The 27841-nt window shown below is 43.5% G+C and overlaps 1 protein-coding gene across 5 annotated transcripts; it reads right to left on the reverse strand.

Annotated features, from left to right (window-relative positions):
- adgb (androglobin) lies at positions 1 to 27835 on the reverse strand. Of its 5 annotated transcripts, none has more exons than XM_029849858.1 (36): positions 27218 to 27833; positions 26440 to 26557; positions 26226 to 26318; positions 25675 to 25746; positions 25271 to 25447; positions 24306 to 24445; positions 23031 to 23117; positions 22266 to 22432; positions 21406 to 21482; positions 20629 to 20803; positions 20218 to 20308; positions 20047 to 20106; positions 19484 to 19637; positions 17480 to 17525; positions 16327 to 16438; positions 16140 to 16203; positions 15945 to 16049; positions 15298 to 15406; positions 14955 to 15096; positions 13975 to 14089; positions 13555 to 13716; positions 12854 to 12992; positions 12496 to 12627; positions 10113 to 10206; positions 8895 to 9026; positions 8643 to 8796; positions 8344 to 8531; positions 8049 to 8215; positions 6497 to 6654; positions 5493 to 5577; positions 3718 to 3848; positions 3166 to 3324; positions 2982 to 3072; positions 2779 to 2881; positions 1312 to 1495; positions 1 to 1179 (listed from the first exon to the last, which is right to left on the reverse strand). In XM_029849858.1, exons 1-36 carry the CDS (start codon positions 27274 to 27276, stop codon positions 994 to 996), a joined length of 4428 nt encoding a protein of 1475 aa, XP_029705718.1. In that variant the 5' UTR covers positions 27277 to 27833; the 3' UTR covers positions 1 to 993. The 5 variants fall into 5 exon arrangements, with proteins under 5 accessions (XP_029705718.1, XP_029705717.1, XP_029705716.1 ...); XM_029849857.1 differs by having other exon boundaries at positions 3166 to 3321; positions 5466 to 5577; XM_029849856.1 differs by having other exon boundaries at positions 5466 to 5577; positions 27218 to 27830.
- Positions 27836 to 27841: the final 6 nt, after the last annotated feature.

Raw genomic sequence — 27841 nt, forward strand, 5'->3', positions numbered from 1 at the left:
AAGGACAGAAACAATATTTGCATGATTAGAGTCATGAGCGATCAGCGGCTGCAGCGACACAGCAGGGGGGGCTGCTGCTGGATGACTTTGCACCTGCACACAGATCTCAGAGCACGCGCGCAGGATCATCCAGCAACACGAAATTGAACAATTATTATCAATCTGCACGGGCCGGCAGGCCACGGTAATGAAAATTTATCAACCTCCAAGGCCACTAGGTGTCACCCTCATCCCTTTCATTTCCAATTTACTTTCTCATCTGTCAGCTGATCAGCTGACTCCCGGGGGCAGGGTCGCATGCTAGATATGCATCCTAATGCAAAGCAGAGATGAATACTGCCGCAGTTTGTCACATCACATGTGATTCACAAACAAACACAAATTTAAATTTCAGATTCATTCATTTCTACATTGAGACCCCAATGATTTGTTCTGACAGTTTCTCCCTGAGGTGACTGGTGACAGCTGCATCTACCTGTGTCGCTTTGTGCAACGCAAACCTTCTTGTCTCCCGCATATCAGCAAGAATGTTCCAGTTCGGGGATCAATCAGTGGCATTCTAGCAGGAGTTAGGCTGCATCCAGCATTCCTTGAAGGTATGCAGTCAATATAGTGACCTTCAAGAAAACAGACTGGAGAGTATAATCAGACATGCAGGCCAATGAAAACTCAAAACTATCTGCCACAGGCAATATGTCTGTTATTAGTGAGGCAGTGAGAAGGAATTTAGCATGTGTAGAGAGATGGCTACAAAACTGTATATTTGATAAACAGGAGAACAACATGCAATAAAGCTGGAGCACATGATGGCGCGACAGGAGTGCTTGTGAGGGGGGTATCCACTAGAGGGCGCTGAGATCACAGCAGTTATCAGAGACTAATTCTGAACAGTGGTTATGAGCTCTCAGGCAGAAGGACAAAAAGGTTATCAAGTCTAAACTGCATCCACAAGCTGAAATAGGGCGAATAAATCAGAATTAGAGACAATCGTCTTCATCTCTTCTTGCTATTTTTCTTCGGCTGCCGGGGGGGGGCAGGTGTAGGGGGTTCCTCCTCCCCTCCATTCTGCACTTCCCCCGGAGCCTCTGGTGCCGTCTCCTCTTCTGTGGCCACCGTTTGACCGCAGCTGAAGTCTTTCAAAGCTTCACAAAGTCTCAAACCTTCCTGCCACATAGCTGCCTGCAGACAAGATGGGGAGATGAGCAGAGGACAAATTTAGAATCTGATGTTTGACCGGAGGGGAAGCAGCAGACGGCAGATGCTCCTCAGTCTGTGTCACGCTCACATCAACAGTTCTTTGTCCACACTGACCTGCATCTTCTCGTAATTGTCCAGCTGGTGCGTCATCAGCTCCTTCCTGTTGAGCCGCTGTTGCTTCTGCTGCTCCAGCATGTTTTCCCGAACCAGCCGGTAAGATTGGATCTTCTGCAAGCATTCCTTCTGCCGGAGCTCCTCCATATTTGACTCATCGAGGACAGGAGAATCCTTCTGGCGTCTGCAGATTCACAGACATAAACGCACTGACACCTTGTCAGTATTTACTACAATTAAAATCTGAAGTCTGAAACGTTATTGTGGGTTTTGTATGATGAATGCACGAGAAAAGAACAATTACAAGTTGAGTCAACACGATTCTCCTTGGTTTAGCATAATTAAACACCATGTGAAGCAAAAGCAAAGGGGAATTCAGTGCTAAATATGGTTGAGACCTCCTATAAGCAGGCGTTAATGAAGAGGGGAGACCAGCAGAGGTGACGACGGAGTTCACCGCATTAATGAACATTCCCCTGCAGGAAAAGAAATGTATGCGGCTGCTATAAAGATCACAAGCGTGAGAATTTACGGCGTGCCCCATGGTGCACCTGGGCAGAAAAAAGAGGTGCACACTAATCAGACTCTTCTAATAGACTTCTCCCCAGGACCTTTCTTGGCTGAAATTGCAGGCTGCAGTCTCGGCAGCCATTAGCAGCTGGACATGGACAGACACACACACACGGGCACACAAGCATGCACGCGGAGCAGGAAAGAGGATGTAGAGGTGAGAGAGGTGGGAGCTCGACTTGATGTGACAACGAGGGGTCTGGAAATAGCTCTCTAATTAAAAGACCCAAATATCATCTCATTTATCATTGAGGGGATGGACAGAGAGGGAGAGAGGTGGAGGGATTAGCACAGGAGAGTACAGCGTGCGCTAGAGGAACGCTGGGGAGAAGCACAAAGATGACTGGAGGGACCGCAGTCTTCATTGCTGAGTGAAAGAACCTTCTCACATCCAGATTGTTTTGGTCTCTTTTTGTCATTTTGATGGCAGTTTTCTATTTGACCATGTCTGCATGTGCCCTACAAGCACTCAGCAGAAGGTGCGGTTGTTATTTGTGAGGTTAAAAGATTTAAATTGTATGCAGAGCCCACAGCCTGGTGTCGAGGCCCTTTGTTGGCCTGAGCAAATCACCATGGCAACTACCACCAATCATGACCCCCTGCACAAAAGGTTATCTTCTGGGTTTAAGATTAAAATCAGATTAAATACTGCTTTTATATGTCTACATACTTCAGGAAACAATGAAACAAACGATTCCTGCAGTAGGACCTGAATATCAGATTTGAGTCACATTTACAAAGTCGGCGGAGTGATTCTGACAAAGACATTCGGCAGGGGGACTGCAGATAAACCCACAGGGAGCCAAAAAACTCTGTCGTTTGTCCTCTAAGCACAGATGTGAATCACTACTGAGAGATGAATGGCAGAGCAGAGTGGCTGTGAGAGTGATGGAGCACCTGATGAAGGGAGTGTAGTCCAGGCGAGGACAGGAGGATGACAAATTAATCAAATTCTGATTAGACAGACTGTGAGAGGGAGAAGACTGGGACCTGGAAGAAGCTGGTGAAGAATTGATAGAAATAAATTAAAAACACCCATGACAACCTGAACAGTTTGCAAATATATATGCAGCAGGAACTGTTAACGGAGATCATAGTACCGGGGTCTGTCTTCTGGTCCACATCTGAAGGACTTTCATCAGTAGTTGGACGTTGGACCTGGTTCAGAAACTTGAGACGAGACTGTAAAGCCTAAAAAAAAGACATTCACATGACGACTGGCTAAGGTCATATTGCCACCAGAGTAATTACAAGAAAACCTAATGTTGTGAACCTCTGGGTTACCTTAGCGTAGCGGCCTGGTTCGGCCATTTCCCAGGCTTTTTTCACAGCTGTAATCTGATCGAGTCTCTCCAGGTCCTTCGTCACATCTATGCTCTCTGTTCTGCTCTGATCGACGACCACACGGAGCGTCCAGTGTGGTTTAGTCACGTCCAGCTCCTGCTACAAACCAAATAAGGCCACCAAACCTCGGTAAATTCTTACTGTATCTACTCCATAAAGTTTAATTTCATCATTTCAGGGTTCATTAAGCACATAACAAAGCAAGATGGTGAAATTGAAAGTTATGGAGCGTTGAATGACAGTACAGTAAGTGACTTTTAAACGTGGTTGTCCGCAGTGTAATCAACAAGAATGGTGGAAACAAATGACAGGAGGGAGTTGGCATGAGCTAGAAATGTGTGAGGGTTAGTTACTCTACATATAAAAGAACTTTCATATATACGGTAATAAGATTTCTCTGTACTGTCTCACTTGCACCCTCTGATCTGAAATGGACTTCCTGGTTAATCAATAAATCAGTCAAATAAATGAGCCATGTTGTTGTCATCTCACCATTGCAGCTTTTGAATTTGTCTTGGAGAGGACACCTGACTTCCCCTTCCTAGTTTTGGCTTTTGATGAAGCAGGTGCCTTCCCATCATGCTTCACTGTGTCAGCAGGTGAGGAGAACGGGTTTTCATTTACTGAAAGGGGGGAAAAAACAAATAAGAAACTAGAAAGTCAGCTTTTGTTTGTGCCTGTGAACCTCTGCTGTCACAAAATCAAGGACGTGCGTATAATCCAGGCTAAGACTGAACGTGTTGTGTTGCTACAAGTGAACTAGATGGCGCTGTTGCGCTAAACACCAGGTAAGATGAAGCCTAGGCTTTAAAGATGAGTTGCACATTGATGACACAGTGAGGAATAATAATTCTGCTGACACCCTGCCACTCTGGCTGAACAGCTTTGTTCCACACTCCCTGAGCTTCCCTGACGTCCAGATCTTATCATCAGCAAGGATGGAAACCACCGTCTTTACTGGCACTGCTACAACAGCACAAACTGGTATTTGAAGCAGAATCTTCAAACACCGCAGCCATTAAAAAGAGGGGGAAAAAGAAAATGAAAGAGATCTCAAAGCCTGGATGGCGGGTAGTGTGTGTGTATCCATGTAGCATGATCAAGGGCACAGCCTCACCACTGAGACCGAGTTTAACTGGGTGAAATTAATTCACTTTCCTGCAGAAATATTTCCCAGGGCACCAGGGGGGCAAGAGCCAACTTTATTTGACTTCCCATTGACCCACTTTCACAAGCTTATAGAAAAACCTCAGAAGGTTTCTGTGGACATCGGACACACACACACACACACACACACACACACACACACACACAGCATGGGTACAGTATCTCAGCAATGTTCAGACCCATTCAGGAGATACAGGATCATTATTAATATTTCAAGTAAATACATCCGATATCTGAAAGTAGTATTTAAGAATGCCACCCACCCACACACACACACACACACACACATGCACACACATGCACACACACCAGATTTGGTTCCATGTAAACTGAATGGGTAAATGTGGGGCTTATTGTCGGCGGCAGCAGAGAGGAGAGAGGAAAATCCCGCAGCATGACGGCCTCCCTCTTCAGGTCATCATGCTCGTATCCACCCAGACAGCGCCTCTTTAACAATATCAACCGGTGCTGCAATTAATTCATCCCCCACAGAATTTATTTGAAGCTGCTGTAAATTTCAAAGCCCTGATTTAATAAAACGATTCAATTTGTCCGGCGTGATAAAAGGCGGCAAAGCGGAGTGTTGGTGGCGGAGGGACGGATTACTGTGTCAGCCAATGACCAGTGGGGACAAGAAAATCACCCTGTGATCTGCAAAAGCAGCTGTATTCATTTGGCTTTCATTAGGCTTGTGATTAACAGGCCCCCGTCTAGCGGAAGCAGAGAACAAACAGTGTCTGCTTGGCCCCTGACACTGCCTGCTGAGTGTGTCACACTCAATACAGAAAATGAGCTGTGGAAACACAAACATGAAGGCAGAAGAGCTTCAAAGGCATTGCCAATATTCATGACCCCTCATGGATGGAAATGTAGCATTTAATAAGTTTAAATAAATGCTACACTTCCATCCATGATCCCACCATCCATGAAATCCTTGATTTGAATGGTTTAAATTTGAAACCATTCAAATCAAGATCAATTTCACTTAATTGCAGATTCTACATGCTTTAGAAGAGAACGTCATGGAACCTAGGACTGGCTGTAACTGACTGTGTGGTATTTTATAACTCTACCTCTCGTCTCATTCCTCCGCGACTCACTGAGGTTTTGGATGAAGGTCAGCTCGGATCCGTCCATCAGCCAGCTCTTATGCAGCACTTCAGCACTGACCACATATTTATGATCCTGGGAAGGACGGACAACCAGTTTCAGCACACGTTTCTCATTTTCTTGTTCTCCCACAGTTGAGTCAAGGCAGGAGCTGAACTCAGGAAGACATAAATCATAAACATGGACTCTGAAGATAGAAAACATGAAAGTGTCATGACGTGGGGGGGCTCTTTTTTTTTAAAAAAAAAATGGAAACAAAGGTGTAAATTCTAACAGCTTCAGAAGAATGAAGAAAGATCTTTTTTGTCTTGCTTATGCTTCTCTCTGCCCTCTCTGGCAGAAGAGGAAGTGAGGAGGCAGAGGGTGTGTTGTGTTTCATATCAGGGGTGGAAACTCCCACATCCATTACACTGCAATTTAAGCAAAATCCCGATACCTGCCTTAAATTAGCGTCCCTTCTTAAAACAAACGACTGTCGGTCAAAAACGTGAAATGAATTGTGGCTGCTTAATTAGGAGGTGAGGACACTAGCTGAGAAAAATTCAGACAGTGTCCAAAACAAACGAATCTTAAGTTCTGATCTGCACAAACTGCCCGATCATTGTTTTTCTGTGAGCGTGCAATGATGTGCACGTAAAGCAAGGGGCCTGTTAGATTAGGGGACCTTCAGACAACCGGGGGGACTCATACATCATGCTCAAATCACAGCTCGTGACAAGCACTGATAAGTCAGAGAATGAGAAAAAAACACCCCTCTAGTTTCTGTTCCTCTCTCCCTGCATATATTGTCTGCTTGAGAATGTGTGTGGGTGTGCCGAGAGCGTCTGTGCGCCGGTGTCTGTTGCGTGTGCACGCCGTGTGTATTTGGAAGTGAGAAATTGATATCGGCACAAGCAGCAAGTAAGTGGGTGAGAGAGGCAGTGAGGGAATGTGAGGTGTGTGAGATCAGCGTTGGAGCGGCAGCAGATACCACGCAGACAGTCGGCAGAGATACCAGAGGCTCGGTGGGAGGCTGCGGCCGCTCAGACGAGGACTCCGACGCTCCAGCGGTGCCATCGTCCCAGGGTCTTTGTTTGGAAGCATCTGACACTTTGACCCCCTCCTCCTGGGTGGAAGATGCTTCCTGCCTTTTTTCAGCAGAGAAATTCTGGTCTGTCAGTAAAAAGAAAAACACACAGGTTGTCATTTTTAAACATTATGGTTGAAAGGCTGTTGTTTTTTTTAAGTAACTCTGGAAGAGGACATCTTGTAGGCAAGTGTTCAAGCTCACCAACATTTAAATTCATCAGCTTTATCTGGAGCAGACAACGGGATGAGCTATTTTATAGATGCTCACTATTGTATAGACGCTCACTATTGTATAGATGTTCACTATTGTATGTATAGATGCTCACTATTGTATGTATAGATGCTCACTATTGTATGTATAGATGCTCACTATTGTATAGATGCTCACTATTGTATTTATAGATACTCACTATTGTATAGTTGTTCACTATTGCATGTATAGATGCTCACTATTGTATAGATGCTCACTATTGTATGTATAGATGCTCACTATTGTATAGATGCTCACTATTGTATGTATAGATGCTCACTATTGTATAGATGCTCACTATTGTATAGACGCTCACTATTGTATAGATGCTCACTATTGTATAGATGTTCACTATTGTATGTATAGATGCTCACTATTGTATGTATAGATGCTCACTATTGTATGTATAGATGCTCACTATTGTATAGATGCTCACTATTGTATTTATAGATACTCACTATTGTATAGTTGTTCACTATTGCATGTATAGATGCTCACTATTGTATAGATGCTCACTATTGTATGTATAGATGCTCACTATTGTATAGATGCTCACTATTGTATGTATAGATGCTCACTATTGTATAGATGCTCACTATTGTATAGACGCTCACTATTGTATAGATGCTCACTATTGTATAGATGTTCACTATTGTATGTATAGATGCTCACTATAGTATGTATAGATGCTCACTATTGTATGTATAGATGCTCACTATTGTATAGATGCTCACTATTGTATTTATAGATACTCACTATTGTATAGTTGTTCACTATTGCATGTATAGATGCTCACTATTGTATAGATGCTCACTATTGTATGTATAGATGCTCACTATTGTATAGATGCTCACTATTGTATGTATAGATGCTCACTATTGTATAGATGCTCACTATTGTATAGACGCTCACTATTGTATAGATGCTCACTATTGTATAGATGTTCACTATTGTATGTATAGATGCTCACTATTGTATGTATAGATGCTCACTATTGTATGTATAGATGCTCACTATTGTATAGATGCTCACTATTGTATTTATAGATACTCACTATTGTATAGTTGTTCACTATTGCATGTATAGATGCTCACTATTGTATAGATGCTCACTATTGTATGTATAGATGCTCACTATTGTATAGATGCTCACTATTGTATGTATAGATGCTCACTATTGTATAGATGCTCATTATTGTATAGATGATCATTATTGTATAGATGCTCACTATTGTTGGCCAAGAAGAAGAATGCAGGAATGGTCACACGACCCTTCCCCATTTTGCTGGTTTCCTCCCTCTCCTGGTCCAGAACTGTCAAACGGATCGTTACATCTGGCTTGGAGGTCTGGAACTGAACGGTTGCCAGAACATCTGCTCTCACCTGAACAGAGTAACTGCAGCAAAGTTTCTGTTAATAAGTGGATTTGATCCTCTGCTCCTAATAACCAAACCTTTCAGTTTTCTAAGCTGTGCTGTTAGTAAGCAAAGAAGGAAACAACACTTACACCCACAGTTCTCTTACCGACATATGATGCTCTTCTTGTCGGGAATGTAATAATCCTGAAATTCCCTCACTGAGAAGGTGCTGAGAGGAGGCTCGTGGGATAGTTTTGGAAGGAGTTCCTTTTCACCGATCAAGTGCATTCGCCACTTGGCGCTAACAGGTAGTGAATCAGGTATGACTGCCTCTGCAACAAAGGTGTAACCCCTCTGGAAAGAGATGGAACCGATTAAAGGATTTTATATGTCTGACTTGTTGAGATACTGTACATGAAGCAGGAATGCATACTTTCAACACTAAAGTTGAGGAGTAGCCTCTACCTCATTTGGCTGATAGATGTGTGGCACTGCTTCGTTAAACAGCATGTCCAGCTCCTCTCCTGTGTCATTATTTATGACATGTAGCAGATAATGAGGAATTGGAGAAAAAATCTTTGGTGCTAGCAGCATCTCCTCTTCCACCAGGAACACCTCTCTACCCGCACGGCAAAAATAAAAATAAATAACACCGCCGCAGATGTCGCAGTGTCAGAAATATGCAGACGACTGGTGCAATGAGGAATCTTCTCTAACCTGAAGAGCAGGATCCAGGAGGTAGCCGTGGTTGGAACTGGCACAGAGTAATCTGCAAAGGTTATTCTGGACCACTCGTCCTGTAGACAGCGGTACCACTCTGCCTTCTTCTCAGAGTGGTCGATTATAGACCTGGTACGTTCAGCAAATTAATTACAACAGAGGAACAATAATAAAAGACGTGCATTTCCCTTTACTATAATCTTTTCTACAAGTTTCAGCAATCAGGTGGAAACATCATACTGATTTTTCTTTGACTCCGATGACTACATCTGACATTTGAAACACCAACTGGGCCTGATGTCGCCAAGTTAACAAAAAAACATGCTCAGAGGTTCACCACATCCCATCTCCAGCCTCCATGCACACACGAACACACACACATCCCCAGGCGGCGGGTCATTCGGCATACGCTGTTAGCTGATTGGAACAGAGAGAGGATAAACAGCAGATGGTACCACTGGGAAAAGATGGAACACAATGTGGAAATATGTTCCCTGCCTGGCCACCACAGACCCCCCACAAGGAGCAGATTCTGGGCATGTGGTGCAGCAGTGAGGCTAAATGTATGCCCTCTGATGTACACACCCCGACCATTAAAGTGTGGCAGTAGCCCTTGTGTATTCTCACATGATAGTGTGTCGACACATCTGTAACGCAGGCGGTTATAATGTAGTTGCCCCAATTTTCACTCGATACATCTGTCCACAGGCAGCTTCAAATGCAGCAGCTGGTAAAATCATCCCACATACTGTTCAGAGGCTGTCTTCCCTCATGCTTCTCACGTCGGAGAGAGGCTTTGAGGCACGCCAGAGTTCTGTTCAGTACCACTAGGACCATTTTCAGTCTGAACCACCCTGATAAAAGCAGGCTGCACCAGCAACGCTCCCATTCAGCAACTCTTGTGTCCATTAGTGTCTAAACCACAGACTCACTCATGTGGTCTCTTTCTTTCCCCCTCCTCTTTATTCACTTATCCTAAGGTAATGAAGCTGCCCAATAATTACACACAGGTTTTAACGATACCCCCCAACAAAATTCAAATAGATTTCACCTTGCAGGAAATCAATTCCTTCTGTTGGGCTTTTAAGCTTTTAAGGTCTGAGCTTCAAGAAATGTAAATTGATGTGAAGACATAGACAGAATACTTTATAGCATACAGTATATGTAATAGGCAGGCAGAACTGAAATCGCTGTGTATTTTTTGAAAAACGTTACCATAGCAACCGAGCAGCATGTTTTACTACATCTGATTCAACCTTCGGCCACATGTCTGAAAGGATCTTCGATGCACTGAGGTTCTTTTCCGTCCCTGAATGGCATGAGATCACAGAGAGACAGAGAGACAGAGAGACAGAGACAGAGAACTACTAACTATTAAAGATAAAACAATTCACATTGTTGTCAAACACATGGAAAAATGATCATAGCTGACCCAGTTTGAAGGCTGAGATAGAAATTTAATCTGTCCCCCCATCTTATAAGAAGTGATTACTCTTTACCCTGAGTTTTCCCACCACATGGTTAACCACTTCAGACACAAAAATGGTGAACAACGTACTGCAGTGAAACAGTAAACGAGACAACATCGGTGGCGTCAGCTGCTCGTCAGGAGATGTTCACGCTCACACATTCGTTTAGAGATAGTCACGGCTTCAGGCTGCAATTTGCAGATTTGTGTCAGAAATGCTGACTGCAGGATTTCAGGGTTTAGGGAGACGAAATATCAGTCATCTGATCAACAGAACTCCTGATGGGGCTGTAGTTTGTCCTCCTCAAATGATCAGCTTCTCAAATTGCTGTATCCATTATAGCAGGCAGTCACTGGCTACAGATTACATTTTAGCCAACAGAAATGAGAGAAGAAAACTGATAAACTATAGGTCAATTTAAAATGTATATATACAGGGAGTGCAGAATTATTAGGCAAAAGAGTATTTTGACCACATCATCCTCTATATGCACGTTGTCTTACTCCAAGCTGTATAGGCTCAAAAGCCCACTACCAATTAAGCATATCAGGTGATGTGCATCTCTGTAATGAGAAGTGGTGTGGTCTCATGACATCAACACCCCATATCAGGTATGCATAATTATTAGGCAACTTCCTTTCCTTTGGCAAAATGGGTCAGAAGAGGGACTTTACAGGCTCCGAAAAGTCAAAAATAGTGAGATATGTTGCAGAGAGATGCAGCACTCCTAAAATTGCCAAGCTTCTGAAGCATTATCAGCGAACAATCAAGCGTTTCCTTCAAAATAGTCAACAGGGTTGCAAGAAGCGTGTGGAAAAACCAAGGCGCAAAATAGCACTGAACCTAGAATGAGTCAAGCGTGCAGCTGCCAAGATGCCACTTGCCACCAGTTTTGCCATATTTCAGAGCTGCAACATCACTGGAGTGCCCAAAAGCACAAGGTGTGCAATACTCAGAGACATGGCCAAGGTAAGAGAGGCTGAAAAACCACCACCACTGAACAAGACACAAGCTGAAAAGTCAAGACTGGGCCAAGAAATATCTCAAGACTGATTTTTCTAGGGTTTTATGGACTGATGAAATGAGAGTGAGTCTTGATGGGCCAGACGGATGGGCCCGTGGCTGGATTGGTAAAGGGCAGAGAGCTCCAGTCCGACTCAGACGCCAGCAAGGTGGAGGTGGGGTACTGGTATGGGCTGGTATCATCAAAGATGAGCTTGTGGGGCCTTTTCGGGTTGAGGATGGAGTCAAGCTCAACTCCCAGTCCTACTGCCAGTTTCTGGAAGACACCTTCTTCAAGCAGTGGTACAGGAAGAAGTCTGCATCCTTCAAGAAAAACATGATTTTCATGCAGGACAATGCTCCATCACACGCATCCAAGTGCTCCACAGCCTGGCTGGCAAGAAAGGGCCTAAAAGAAGAAAAACTAATGACATGGCCTCCTTGTTCACCTGATCTGAACCCCACAGAGAACCTGTGGTCCCTCATCAAATGTGAGATTTACAAGGAGGGAAAACAGTCCACCTCTCTGAACAGTGTCTGGGAGGCTGTGGTTGCTGCTGCACGCAATGTTGATCGGGAACAGATCAAAACACTGACAGAATCCATGGATGGCAGGCTTTTGAGTGTGTTTGCAAAGAAAGGTGGCTATATTGGTCATTGATTTGTTTTTGAATGTCAGAAATGTATATTTGTGAATGTTGAGCTGTTATATTGGTTTTCCTGGTGAAAATAAATAATTGAAATGGGTATATATTCGTTTTTTGTTAAGTTGTCTAATAATTATGCACAAAGTAATAGTCACTTGCACACAGATATCCTCCTAAAATAGCTAAAACTAAAAAAGCCCCACTCCAACTCCCAAAAATATTCAGCTTTGATATTAATGAGTCTTTTGGGTTCATTAAGAACATGGCTGTTGTTCAATAATAAAATTAATCCTCAAAATTACAACTTGCCTAATAATTCTGCACTCCCTGTATATACGGACATATATATAGACATATGTGGACATACAGTATGTACCAGTGTGTCTTCTTTAATGCACTTCTTTGAAATTGATGAACTGTGAGGACGTTTGAATGTTATTTGTGTTTATGTTGACTGTACGGGTGGTTTTGATAGGTTACCTGGTTTGCAGGCACAAACGATTCCTCGCACCAAGCAACCTTTGACTGCAGCCTGCAGTGTGGTGACTGCCTTCACCTCCGTGTCAGTTGGCTGCCTGTCTCTCCAGCTTTCTGGAGGTGCCGTTTCGTTCACTTCAAACAGCAGATCAGTGCAAATTAATCCCATTACAAAATCATGCGTGTGAACCTACTGTATATTCTTAAACACTTGACATTATTCTGCGATAGAATAAGAATTACCGCACAGTGATTTGGTTTTTTAAGACTAATATTGGTGACCTTAGACCCCCCAAAACAGAGATTCTGGTCCTGAAGGTGTGACTTTGACCTCAAAAAGAGGGAGTCTGGGTGGACTTACAGGTGGGAGAGTGTTCTTTTGGGTCAGTGTACAGGAGCGAAGGGTCGGCTGTGAGGGAACATACAGCAAATCGCTCCTCAGCTGTGAGCTTCCTGCCCAACGCCCCATGAATCATGTGGTAAACTGCACGGCTAAACACCTGCACATACATACACACATTGTCATTGTGTGGATAGAGTAAACCAATTAATTATGTTTTTTTCTGAGACACACATTTTGCTTTCTTGGAGGACTTCATTAAATAAAACTGACATGAATAAATTTCCCCTGAGTTTAAAATTGTGGGCAGTGCTGCTTTTATCATGGAAACTAAACTAAATATGTATTTGTGTTCATGCAAAATCTATAAAAATGAAAAGAAGTGTCTATAAAAGCTGCAAAGGTGAAACAGTCAGCCACACAGCTCTTATTTTGATTCCGTCTGCATCACAGCTTCTAAAAACAATGCAGACCTCAGGGCATAAGTGATTGCTGTCTGTGTTCCAGCTAATAGAAAAATGTACATTCAAAGACTGAATAACAATTGTTCAGTGTCATTTATATGCTAAAGGAGGAGCCAAAAATAGCCACAAACATACAAATGAAGGGTGATATTTCTTCAGAATGATTGGCAGTAAAAGGAACAACAGCTGTGCTTCTAAGGAGACTAAAGGTAAAATGTTAAACTGCTTATTGGACGTTACTGGACCGTTGTGTGTTACCGAGTCGTGTTTTTGGAGCGAGGTGCTGATGTGTTGGGGACGGTGAGTCTTCTGGAGCATTCTTCTAGCTGCTAGCTGTTGCTGCTCATCGCTGAAAGAAGACACTACTCTGGACAATGTCCTCAAGATGGACAAGGCCTGATCCGTGAAAAGAGCACTTTCCTGGGTAAAACAGGACAATACTCCGTAAAGTGGTGCATGCTGATACAACCCCCCCCCCCATATTTCATTTGCATCATTGTTTCTAGCACAAGAGATGTTCTGAGAAATGTTTGGTCTGATTGAGAAGATGTATTGATACATCAAGGACACTCCAACAAAGGCTCTTGTGGTTCAAGTATAAAAAGGTCTCAATAGCAACAATAATAATATGTGGACAACAAGTGAACTCAATATTTGATATGAAAGACCTGCGAGGACCTTGGTAAGGTTGGACATGATGGTTTCTTCATCACCGAAGATGAAAGGTGTCATACTGCACAGGTGAAGATGGTAACCCACTGCTGCCTTTGCACAGAAGTACAACACATGTCGCCTGGAAAGAGACTGAAAACTCAGTATCTGAACTGTAGTCAAGGTACAGTATGCACACTCCCCACAACCACACAGCACTGTAGCACCTAATTACAACAGTTTGTTTTACATGTTTTTTTTACTGATAGCACAAAAAAAAAGAAATCGGTTGAGGGAGGATTTCCAGAAGCGCCAACTGAAATGACTTAAGTGAAGGATGGGCACGGCCCAGCACAGATAATTAAATGAACCTGTAAAAATATTGCCAGCAATAGAAATATAATAAGAAAAGTGTTCAGAACTGGCACCCTTGATGACGTGCTATGATGAGTGCTTGGTGTGTGATTGTGGCTCAGTGGTAATTGCACTGCTGCACACATGCACCTGACCCCAGAAACTAGGCTCTCTCTTCTAGGCCAAGCAGAAGCCATTAATAGCGCCTAGGACGTATGCTTCTTACTGCTTCCTTCCTTCCGACGGTAAAAATAGGTCCCCATTGGGTTCTGTCTTACAGTATTCCTGCTGTGCTGACAATGAACGTGAGTGACTTTGGGTGATGGTGTAACCATGTGAAGAAAAGTAGGGTGGTGTCTTGGTTTAGTTCTTACTACAGACTGGCACCAAATGAGCTTGTCAGTTTCTCCCAGTCAGCAAAACTATTTCATGTAACAAAAATCAAATCATACTATCACATGCTACAAAAGTAAAAGGTAAAGGCACACCTATTGTAATAGCACCTTTTGTGGGATTATTTGCCATCATAGCACGACTGCAATACGAATGCTATATAAAACGCTATCCTCCCAGTCAGTTTGGGCTGGTGAACTATGTGTGCTTTTCATGTGGATCAATGCTGTAATCAGTCACCAGAGTCACTGCTGCCTCACCCTGGGGGTAAGTCAAGCATGGCTGCCTTTGAGCAGGTGGTCTTGATGGTGAGAAGTGGAAGCTGCAGCTGCAGGCTCTTCCACGTGTACGGCAAGGCGATGAGCACTGCAGATCCACGCGCAGCATGTGAAATCTCTGTCTCTAAGATGTGTTGAGAGGTGAGAAAAGGTGGTCAAATATCACAAACATCATGGATTCATACGTACAAACAACACTTGTAAAGGGTGTTAAAAACCTGGAGTGAAAAAAAACCTCTCGATCTGGGTATTTTACTGTATGTGCTTGTGTAGTGCATGTTTATGAGTGAGTGCAGTCACAGCCATGTATGGCTTTATATCTTACTGTCTCCAGGTGTATCTCCCCAGAGGAGTAGAGCAGAGAAGCTGATGAGGAGCTGTGAAGATTCTACACTGTCCACACACAGGTAGTGAGTGCCTCTCACTTCTGGACACTGGAGGACACAGACACACACACACACAAACACACGCACACAGAACAGGAGAAAGAAGTGAACAGTAGAGATTCAATGGTGTATAAACAGGCATCGCTCTAAAGTAAACACACAGGAAGAGAGGAAAGTGTTAAATGGAACAGAAGAGCATAAGACACCAGCAGAAACAGGCAGAGAGAGGCAGAGAGAGTGAAGGGATGCATACATGTCTAGAATGACAAGCAGACTCACCATCTATACGCATGCACTAAGCCAAAGGACAGACAACGTGTGCAGGATGTGGTGCATATAAAAACAGACCCCAGTAGACTAGTGATCAGCGATCTGTCCATCATTGCAAACTACCGTACTCCACTGCTCTTTGTGACCGGGTCTGTTTCTCTGACCAGTGACTTGATGAGCCCACTCATTTGCATATCTGGTGGTCTGCTTAATGGTCAGGTCTCCCGGATGTCATTAAATACACACCGTGCATCGCGTTTCTGTGTGTGCTCATGTGCAGTTCTCATGTATGCTGTATATGTAGGAGTGGGTTTACGTCAGGGCTGGCTACTGCAGATTTGAAGGAGGATCCAGTGGTGAGGGAGTGTGTTGATGAGCCAGGGGAGATGGTGTCTATTGCTGCTTTGGACAAGACTGAGCTCTGGAGACACACAGTGCACAGATAAAGTCATAGCAAAGCATACTCAACAAAACAGGCATCAATATGTGGAAGCAGGACAAAACACAGCACCTTAAACTGAGATGCTTGGGTCTGGTGTGGGTAGGTCTGGGCTTTGTGGAAAACCAACAGTGAACTGGAAGTAGAACATTACATTCAATGAAAATCAAACAATAACAATGATCATAGCAATGCCATGACTTCTTTGTGACACAACAGTGTTGCGTTGTTTAACACTGTGTGTGTGTGCTGTTCTCACTGAAAGCATTTAGCAAAGTCATCCAAATCCACCCAGACCTCCTGCACAGCACATTTGACGGGAGCTGAAGACTCTTCTCTCTCAAAGTTCGTGTTTGGATTTTGAGGCTGATCTGGAAGATTGTGTCACATTTTACACACGAGGCTGGAAACAAGGTTCTCAGAGTCCTCATTTACATGGATTAATGATTCACCTGGTGTGAGGTTGGGATATTTTGCACTGCACAGTTTTCTGAGAGAGCATGTACACCAACATACTGGACATACAATTTACCCAAAAGTGCAACCAGGAAAACCAAAGTTGCTTTCATGTAACAACAGAAAATACTCACATACTGCCCAGGTTGAAGATTATTTTTTTCTATTACATCTATTTAAAACTGTTCTGCTCTGCGCTACATTCACCCCTCCACTGACAGTGGTAAGAAGATAATGAGTGAATTTTCAGTTTTGGCTGACTAATTAACATGTGTTTAGCCCCCAGGTAAAGAGACAAAAAGGACAGATGACTGATAGACCCAGAATTATCATTGAAATCTCTCATTTTGCGATGCTGCAAGCAAAAAATGACTTTTCTCTTGTGACTCATAGCAACTTATCCGAGACTCAAATCATTATCTGAAACGGTGAGCCAAATTGGCCAGCCTCCCACATAATAGCATAGTGCACACATCCACATCCATACACCCACTCGCTGACTCCCACCATCGCAATACACAGCCCAAGTCAGAGACTGTACAGATGCGCGCAGACAAACCTTACTTGCACACGCACACAATCAGGGAGAGATGCTCTGCCCCCAAGCTCTTCTCAAAGCAAGAAGTCAGATCAGAAGGCTGAGGCAGCAAGGGCCAACGTCTCTGCTTCAGAGCAGCGCCGGTCTGCTAACTCAAACTGCAGGTGTTACTAAGCAACTAAATGGAAGGCAGGGAATTGGCTGGTCATAACTCATAATATTAGTCCAATCTTCTTCAAACCCTTGGCTGACCAATCCGTGCAAGATATACACGCGAGGAGCCAAGGCAATAAAGGCAAACGCTTCTAGTCATGTTAATTAAAGTTTCATGTGTAGATACAGATTTAGATTAAGTTAATTTGCTGATATGAACACTGAACGGTGTAATGAGTCCACTCGGCAAAAGAAGAGTTGTTACCGCTGGAGATGCTATCAACGTCCTTCTGGTCGACCTCTGCGGTAACCTAAAGGGAGAGACAGGCACAGAGAGAGAGAGAGAAGCAGCAGTCAGTTGCTGATGGAGTAACGCTGCCAGAAATACTCCTCTACCCTCTAGTAATGCCACGGCAGCTGTGGTGTCAAGCCGCTCTCCGTGAACACCACAGCACATAAGACGCAGTTTAATGTGACAGTGAGCCCTTCTCCCCTGTTCAAACCACCACCAGGGGACACCGGCTCTGACTTCCGCCGACTGTCAACCCCTGATGAAGAGCTGTTATGTTCTTTACCATGTTTTTCTCTTACAAAAGAGAGTCACCACCTCTATTTCATGCTCATTCGCCTGTTACCATAAAAAAAGAAATGTGTACTCTTCATTCTATGCAGTAATTAGTAAAGAAAAAAGTAATCTGACACTATAAAAAAAAAAGCCTTTTTAGTTAGGCTCATGAAAAGCAATCGATTACACAGCACAGGCGGTCTTTTGGATTTTTATGCAACATTCACACAAGGAGTTCCAGGAACACCTTAACACCTGCTGATGAGTGCGTGGGCAGTCAGGGTTTTGAGGACATCATGTGACTCCTCCACCTTCCTCTGCTCTGGCAGCTCGGAATAGGGGTTTATACTGCTGGCGAGGGATGACAGAAACAGAGGGAAGGGTCAAAACGACAGAGCCCTCTTCTCACTTGCTGCACAGCCCCAGCACGTTACCCACCACGTGCCTGCGAAGAGCGTAAATGCTCGGTAACTAAAAATGTGCCGCTCACATGCCAAAACGCAAGCCAAATCTGTGACCACGCGCGCACATCAAACAACATATCAGATTAGCGTGTCCATGCCTCTCTGCCTTAGCCGCGTTATAACTGGTCATGGTTACACAACAGGGCAATTAATATGAACTCGATTTTTTCTCTATGTGCTAGGAGTAAAGTGTAATAATGAACCCCCCAAGAGACGCAGACGCTGATGGCTCACCATCTAATTGCTGTGCTTTTTTCATCAGTGTGGTACGCGACCTCTCCCTGCATCAAATCCACACAGCCGGTTCAGCGCCATCACACAACAGAAATTCATTTCTCCTATATCTCTAACGCTTTCATCTCTCCCTGTCCAACTGTCTCTTGCTAGCCCCCCGCCCTCCCCCCATGCCACAGCTCTTTATTGCTCCCTCTTTATTTTTATTTTGGGTGTGCATCTCTCTGCTCCTGTTCTCACCCCCCCTCCTCCCAATTTGTTTCCATGGCTGGTTCTGTCTTTAGTGCAGATGTGCCCCTGGTCAGCAGTGGCCTGGCTGGGAGACAACAGAAGTGACTTTGAGACTGGGGGGATGGCAGCCTTGTTGTCACTGACACAGAGCTACTCTGATGAGCCTTCAACTGCGAAGGGCAGACAGAGGAAGGAAAAATAGAGCCAGAAAATTAGAGGCTGCAAAACTTTCTGGATATTAATTATCTCCAGTACATGACATGCACAAACACAATAAATGTTAAATTAGTACCTGTGTAACCTTAACTGTCTCAGAAGCAACCGCACATTTTTACCTAGTTAAGTCTGTGTGGACCCTGATCTGGTCCCACCTGCAGGTGGAGCCTTACCTCCGTTCTCAGAGTCCAAGTTCAGCTTTACTTCACAAGTTGTATCATTACAGTTATTCAATCAGATCAAATTCAGCCGTGGATGGCCCTGTTCATCTAGGTATGGGCACCACAATGATCAGGTTCACTTTGATTTCTGGTTTTTTTTAAAATGAGAGCGTAAATTCTGATTGGTTCCTAAGCTGATAAAGGGGCATTTTAGCCAGCTGGATGACCTCGGACTGAAGAGGATAGACTGAAGTGCTGTCTAGGCATGTGAACAAGGGTACAAATGTGATTCTCTTACAAGGAAGAGTTTAAAGAGAAGGTAATCAGAATTCATTTCACAATGTTGTCTGCAAACAGGCCCATCGACCTTATGTCTCACTGATTATACTTGTGTCTACCTCCATGTTGTTTGCTGCACTGTTTGGTGTGTTAGTGGTCCATCCAGCTCCATCAGGCTCTGCAGCCTCTTCACAGTCAGTCTCCTCTCTCTCAGAGATGGACACCAGAGGGGATCCATAGGACGGTCTCTGCTGAGCGCTCTGCTGGCCCTCCCTGACACATAAAGACACTCGTGTTGTGTGGTACAAACAAATCACACGAGCATTGTGTCATAGGTGAGACACAAAAATATCTGAGTCAGAACCATAGATTATGATTTATCGCACTACATGATCATTTCCTGCAAGTTTGTATTAAGGGAAGATATTTTTAAGAGATAGGAACCAATGTTTGTGACTTTGTGCTTATAATTCTAAGGATCCTGTTATTTATTATTGATACATAGCAAAAGTCTAAATTTAAATATCAATAAAGTGTTTACTTGTCACATGTAATATTACTGTTGATTCTCTGTTATTATCAGGGTTTTCATTTTTTAGCCTATGCAGGAATTCTGATTGTAGTTTCATTGTTCTATTATTTTTATCATGGGTTTCCTATGGGGCAACACCCTGTCACTCACAGATCTGGGAAGTCATGGGTGCTGATGCACTTTTTTGGACACCAGGTTTTAGTCTTCAACCTTCCGCAGAGAGACCAGAGTTAAGAAAAACAAACAAACCCATATCAAACCAGTCTGCTGCTGTTCAAAAAGCAGGTTATCTCAGTCTGACGTAATATCAGGGGTACATACAGCTCCATGTCCTGGCCAGCGTTGATCTTGACACAGGAGAGAAAAGGACTGGCGACTTCTATGAACTGCTCTGCCTTTGATAAAGGAGGCTCTGCAAAAAGACCACGGAAGAACTCTTAATTCCTGCCAACACTGCTTCTTTGCTGCAGTTCCGTTCCACTCAGAGATCAACCAATGTCAGATATGGTCCATTCAAGAGCTATTTTCATTACACAAATCTTGCAGCTCCGGTGCCTGTGCCCATATTTAAAGTTTCATATTTATTTATGAAGTTCACCTACACTCTACCAAGCATTTCTGCTTTTCCATTTGTTTGATATCCTCCCCTGCATCCACCTCCCTCTTCCCCCTCCACTACCTTTTGTTCCTGACTATTTTTCCTATCATATTCATTTTTCCTCTCACGGCAACCTTGTGGTTCATCTGTGATGACAGTCTTTTTTGGCATGCGAATGAGTTTCCATCGGGGCACGGGTGGAGGTTGAACCGGTTGTTCCAGCGGACATGCCCGGGTTCTCGTTAGCAGGACGATGTGGCTGTGCAGCAGGGAGAGGCCGTACTGACGTAGAACCTCTGAGGATACATTCTGTTTGTGAGCACAAATAGTAATTACACAGAAATAAACACAGTTTTTCCAATTATCAGACTGAGGATTAGCATTAGAGAGTGGGGGTGATATAACATCTCCAAATGGGAAAAATCTTTGAAAGCACAGCCGCAGATTAATTAGAGTCCTATAAATAATAAAACATGCGAAGCCTGTTCAGATGACGCTTCCAAACAGAGCAGAGCATAGCCTCGGGTCACCAGCACAGATCTGTTTTAGCCCAGCCACTGACAACCAGGACATCAGCCTTGCTTTTAGAGAGCTCTCATGCCAAAGGAGGGAGGGTTTTCTAAGATTAACATTACAAAAAAACCCAACATCCTCTGACTTTCTAATAAGAGATGCCTTCCAACCTCTTTCTTTTGTGCGTTGGACCAGATAATGAACAAACATCACTTCTCATCACTCTACATTCGACTGGATGCATATAAGAGGCTCTGATAAACAGACTTGTTCCTTTCCCTTCATGTCTTTGAAAGGTAAATCTTTATTAGCAGATTTAATGCACATAATGTGTACATTTCAGACAAATACAGACTATGTGTGTGCTGTCCAACGCTTTAATAGCAATAGAGATTTACCATTCGGCCAATCCCACGGGAGCTGCCGTACGGATGTAAAGGATAGTAGCTGGCACACACCACAATCTCTGCACTTCCTGAGAGAAGCAGGAGGACAGGTTTGGTATTACACAGGTCATAAGGGTGAGGTTTTGACATTTTGACCAACAGATGTGACATTTAATCCCTAATAACCAATTATAGCCAGGGCTGTGTTTGCTGTGTTTAATATGGTAATAATTAAGTTCCAGTTGGGCATTTGTCACACAACTAAACCTGAGCTGGGAGGCTCTTTTGCCCCAAGGGGACATCAAATAAGTCACTCCACTGCTGCTCCCTCTGCTGGTTTATTTATAATCCATCATACATGCATTAACCTTCCTGTTCACCATGATGCATGAGCCTGAGAAAACAGGAAGTGGCGTTTAAAATAGCAGGAGACTAGCAACAGAGCAACCACTGACCTACTGCATGGTATGATGGTGTCAGTAGGTCTGGAATCATTGGATAAACTATCACAGGGATCATTGAGGTAAAGTACAAGAGAAGAGAAGCTCTGACGAATGTATAGTCTGCATATATTACAAGTATGCAGAGCTGCATGTGTCCTGCACTGATCATGGCTGTTCGGTATGGATTTTACTCTTCAAACAGGCTGCTCTTGAAAAATGTTAACTATCGTGTGGATACGATTAAGCAGAATCTAATTGATGAACGGCTTAATGGACCACTGTCTTCAACAACTGAGTAACTTGATTAAATGTGCAGTGTGTAATTGAGAGTTATGTGTGTGTATGTGTGAGAGAGAGAGAGAGAGAGAGAGAGAGAGAGAGAGAGAGAGAGAGAGAGAGAGGGGCATAACTCTGGGGCATAACTCGGACCTTTACTCCTCTCCGGCCCTGGGAGTGGACTCTTGTTAAACCCGGGTTCTCTCTCTGCAGCTGGAGCGGCAGCCGGAGGCTTCATCTCCGACAACCTCTCATCTGGGTGTTGAAATTCAGGAACGCTGCCCCGTAAGAAATCCCAGGTTTCTTTCATGTGTAAAGACCTGAGTGGATTTTCAAGAAGGATAAGTATTGTTTTAAATACTTATAAGTGTTGGCACATAATCAATTAACCAATCAAAGTTTACAAAAGCCAAAAGTGAAAGTAGGCAAAATGCTGTGGGGTCAATCGAGGACCAATAAAATAAGTGAAAGGATTAAAAGGAATTTTTAAAAGATATACAGATAACCAGAAAATGTTCAGAATAAATAAAAGAAAGAATGATAGTCAATTAAAATCCAATTTAAATAGACTTGTCTTCAGTTTTGTTTTACAAAGGCTAACATCTGTGCCAATATCAGGGCTAACACATTAGCAAATGAACAGCCCCCCGACCGTTTATATGGAGACAGTGGGAATTCTAGCAGAAGGTTACCAGGTGAATGGTGCTCCCTGCTTTGGTGGCGGCTAATTAAAATCTATCTTAAATAGAAAGGAACCGGGATGTTAATGCTTTAAAACCAAACAAACATGTGGATGTGTTAGTTAAAAAGCGAGCAGCTCCTTTCTGTACTAGCTGGAGAGAAGAACGGGAGGTCTGGCTGTGGCTCTGAATCCCAAATGGTTTAGGAACGGCCCAGAGTGACTTAAAGAAATCTTACGTTATAGTCCTGACTTCTGGAATCCAGCCAGTGAGCATGTGGATAAAGTTGAGCTCACCCATCTTCCCACATGACTCTGGTCCAATACTGAAAAGGTGTACACATACACACAGTTCTGACAAAATATATAAATATTTTACTTCAATAGAGCTGTTAAGTACCACTGTGCCTGAATTAGAATACAGGTTTGGTGTTGTTTCGCATATAAATTGAATTTGTTTATGAATCAGAAGTGTGCTTGAAGCGTGCTGTCAGGTGTCCTTCACACACTCAGGTTGTTTCAACATCTAAAAAAATATATTTTTAAATTGAAGCTCATTATATGTTATGACCAAAGACCGGCTGAAATTTTCAATTCAGCCCTCAAATTCAGACATTTATGGAGGTTTTCCCCCGAAGGCCCAGCGGTCACTTTAGGAAAGTTTGGTCCCAGTTCAGGATGGATGAAGAACTTTCCCTCTGGGTTATGAATGATTCACTGGTAGAGTAGCTCCTTTGTTTCCTGTCTTAAATTAAACATTCATATCTAAACCTTGCACGGACACTGGAACAGCCACCTTTATGCACGCCATCGTACGCACACGCATACACACACACACACACACACACACACACACACACACACACGCACACACACACACACACACACACACACACACACTCTCACCAAATTCCACACAGGCTGAGGCAGAGATTATGTGAAGTGAAGGTTTGGATGAGTCAGCAAAAAGTACACTGAAGGTTTTAGGAGGCTCACTTACAAAAATGTACATGCCAACCATCCTCACATGAACACAAAGCACGATGAACTATGGTGACACACTGCACATTTCAGTTTAAAGCATGACAATTTCACTGATCTGCTCGATCAGGCCAGACCGGTGCTTTGGTTTCGTTCCTACTCATGTGACAAGTCTGGCTCTCACTGAATAATCAGGTCAACCCACCTTCAAAATCATGAGAACTAAATAAGGAACAGGTTTGAATTTGTGTAAAGCAAATTTCTGTGGTTGAAATGATACAAATGATGATGCCAGCATGATGTAGCTGTCCTTTAGGAAATGCTGTTTTTCCTCGACTGTATGTAAATTTTAAAGGGAAATCTACTGTATCAGCTTTAATTGTGGCACACTGTGTGTGGCAGTAAACAGCCTTTATTAGAATCGGGCCCTGTGCATCTGCTTTAGATAAGCTGCTGTGTGTTCTTAACCCCCCACAGTTTTCCAATACTGAGGCTGTGCTGACACGTATGCGTCGGAATGTACGGTAACTCACTTTGTGTTGGCCACTTTAAGGAGAGCCTTGGCCAGCAGCATCGGCCACAGCTCTGACTGGCAGGCGGAGGCAGGGAGGAGAAGCTGGTTTGCTTCACTGAACGGCATGGAATCATCGACAGTTATCTTCCTCCAACAGCCCTGAAGTTAGGTCAGGAGACAGAACACTGGGAAAGTGGAAGTACTCGTCACACAGAGCATCAAGGTGGTGCTTTCCGTGTTCACATTCGGGTAAGAACACAATGCAAAGGGCAAAGCGAGAGGAAGGGAGGGGAGACTTCAATAATTATCTCAGAAGCGAGAGAGAAAAACAGGTGAGGAAACAGGAAGAGGGGGTTGGGTGGTACTGCCATTTCAACAACCATCTGTTAGCGTGCCATGCCTGGCACAGAGACAGCTGCCTACGAGTGTGTCACGCCTGTTTGTCACAGTGTCACAGATCGTCCTCGCTCGTAACTCGGCCTTTTCCGCTCTCTCCCCGACCCAAATTGTTTTGCTGTTAGAAGTTCCTTTTTTGAAATGACGCAACCGCGCTGGTCCTTGAAGCTTCATTCAACAGCAATGCTGCCTTTATTTAATATCAGAAATGTGCAAAATCCTGACACTTGCACATTAATAATGCAGAGCAGTGCAGTAGGGAGCAGAGCTGAGGAAATAAGGCTTCCTCAGGGTGTGACCGCTCTCGTGATCTTCCTAGCGTCGATCCAACTTGAGCCTGGCTCTCTGAGGGGCAGCTGACACCAGTTAAGCTGTATCTGCTCATCAGGTGGTGCAGAGTATGAAGGACTGCTTTAGCAGTGAGACTGATTGATTTGTATTTGAGTGGATAAAGTCTCGCCTCCCCCTGCAGCACTCACTCTAGTCCCTAACCAAGCCACCAAGCTGAACAACAGACAGCCGGGTTATCATTCACGTCACTTTTGCCTCACATTTCACCAAATGTGTATGTGTGTGCACCAAACTCACCATCCAGTAGAGTCTGATTACATATTTCCCATAGCTGTTGTAAAGGGGCACGTGTCCATTCATGGGCTTACACAGTGAGTAGATGTGCTCCCAGGGTCGCCAGCCATCTTCTCCTGAAGGTGTGCAGTTACACACATTCCAGACAATATAGATCTCTGCGATGATCCACCTCATCAACTGGCGAGGAGACAGAACTACTCGTCAGTCTGGCAGCCGACCACAGGTCTTTTAATCCATAGGCCAAACTGCTAGTTACCCTATACATCATTAGCTGAATCAATAACGCAGTGCGTTAGCCGCGACTAATTCATTTCTGTCACTCAAATGTCACCTCTGCCTGACATCTGGATTACAGCGTGATCAATAGAATTAAAAAATAAAATCAATTAAAAAAGGAAAACAACCTCACTGCAGAGGAGATGCTCACTGGAGGCGATTAGGTCAAAGGTTGAGTGATCTTCAACAACCAAGGGAGCCTAAAATAAAGTAAACAGATTTGACACTCAGATTTGTTTTTTCTTTCTCTCTTAACCTTAACATAACACTCATAAGAATCTATGTCGTTGACTATAAAAGGGGTCAGATGATGGGGAGAATGTGGGTAAACTGAGATCATGTTTAAAACAGACTTTATCATTAGATGTGATGCAAGAGGCACTAAAGTTTTGACTCCGTGTGCACAAATTGTAGCGTGTATTCAACCAAATGCTTCTGGAAACTTGAGTAAGACAATTATGACTAACAAAAAAAAAACAGGAAGCTTGAAGAGTGACTGCTGCAACAGAAAGAATTACTAAAGAAGAATAATGTAATTCAAATCTGCACTTCAGGCAAACAAATGTATAACTATTATATGAATGCAGCCATTTTTGGTCAATATACTATCAAGAAAATGCCCAATTGATGGAGGAAGAGAGCTACCATCTCTAAAAACCATTGGAAGCTGCAGGTCTACCTTGTTGATAATGAAGTCTGTAGGACGCTTCCAAGAATGTACATTCAGCAATGCGGGCAGGGAAAGTTTTCCTTCAGGATCTTCAAAATATGGCTACAGACAAAATTAAAATGTGATTTAGGTTACCCTGACAAAAAAAATGGATTTGAAGAGTGATACAGGCCAAATGTTCATATTGTATTTGAGCTCAGATCAATTCATAAAGCAGATTTACAGCATTGTGGCTCTTGTTGCTTGAGTCCCATTTCTCCTTGCTGATCTCGGCATCACTCCACTCAGGCCAGATAGGGAATCTGGATCCTGATCCCAGGCTCTCGCAGGAGGCGGCTGCTCTGAAATGAGGATACGTAACTATTCATCAAACATTATCTGTCAACATTTAGCAGTAATTAAGGTCACTCGGTGTCAGAGGTCGCCTACTCCCCAACTACAGAATTTCAGACAGTCACTGTGAGTAAATGATTTTTTTAGACGTCATCATTAGACAAGTAATGGGAAGTGAAACTATGTGATTCACAAGAGTACATCCACTCCTGTGTAAATGTGTGACTGGTTGGTATGGATCACTATAAAACATTACAGACAGTACCATGGAGGTCAGGAAATCAAGACTGGGACAACAAAGTTCTCTGAGTCAATGAGAATTCTAGCACCAAAAGTGTCAAAAACAATGTCTCAAGTCTCCCGGCAAATTAAAGGAAATAATGCCAATATTAAAGGAAATAAGGCCAATGTGTGTGGGGAGAGTAACACGTATTGACAGGAAACCATGTATTTTTAAGCGTTCTCTGAGTTTTACATGAATTAAGACGTAAATTGTGCATAAACTTCTAAAAGAACTGCAAATGATAATGTCTACAATTACACTGCTATTTAAAAGTATGCTGTGCAGGTGAAAGGGTGTTACAACCGTCAGTTCTTCTGCAGCTTTCTCATGCTAACACTGGCTAGCTGCAGCTGACTTTAATTAAACCAACATTTATCGAACTTACTCTGATAAAGACACTCTACTGGACAACGACTCCTTTTTCTTTGATTGTGACTTAGACATCGCGCTAAGTTGGCTAAATTTACACAATAAGTGTCCCAAAAGTGCTCAAAGTAGCTAACGGAGGTTTGATTTTCCCGTCTCGCTGCCCTTTTCAGTTTGCTGTTGCTAAGCAACGACGCGTTCAGCTGGGCGGGGAGCGGAGAACGGAATGACTCCCTTGAAACTATGCGTTTAATGTCATTACAGCAGAACATATATCACATTTTGCGCCATAAAAACTGTTCTAAAAAAAAAAAAGCTCGCGTGGTTGAGTGTAAGATCAAATTATATCTTTGATTAATGTTTATCCGAAAGCCGTGAAGGTACTTGACTGTCGCCATGTGATGCGCACAAGGATCATTAGCAAAATGTATCGATTATTCACGGCAATATTAGAGCGCGACAGTGTCCATGCCTGCATGCTTAGGTTTTCTTTAGTGAATAATTTAGATTGACACGGTGAAATTAAACGACTGTGCGCTGCGACGTCGAAAAACAAACAACGTTTATGCTCCGCGTCTGATGACGATCACGGGGGTCACGTGACCCCGCACGCCCTCGTGCCCGCACGCGCACACCGCAACAC

This window comes from Takifugu rubripes, chromosome 16 (assembly GCF_901000725.2).
Source record: "Takifugu rubripes chromosome 16, fTakRub1.2, whole genome shotgun sequence".
Taxonomy (NCBI): domain Eukaryota; kingdom Metazoa; phylum Chordata; class Actinopteri; order Tetraodontiformes; family Tetraodontidae; genus Takifugu; species Takifugu rubripes.

Excerpts from the sequence above, each read along its gene's own strand:
- adgb (XM_029849856.1), bottom strand. The coding sequence starts at position 27,276 with ATGTCTAAGTCACAATCAAAGAAAAAGGAGTCGTTGTCCAGTAGAGTG. Across the intron at positions 26,319-26,439 it reads GCAACAAGAGCCACAATGCT|CCATATTTTGAAGATCCTGA; the intron begins GTAAATCTGCTT and ends TTTTGTCTGTAG. Across the intron at positions 3,073-3,165 it reads AACCAGGCCGCTACGCTAAG|GCTTTACAGTCTCGTCTCAA; the intron begins GTAACCCAGAGG and ends TCTTTTTTTTAG.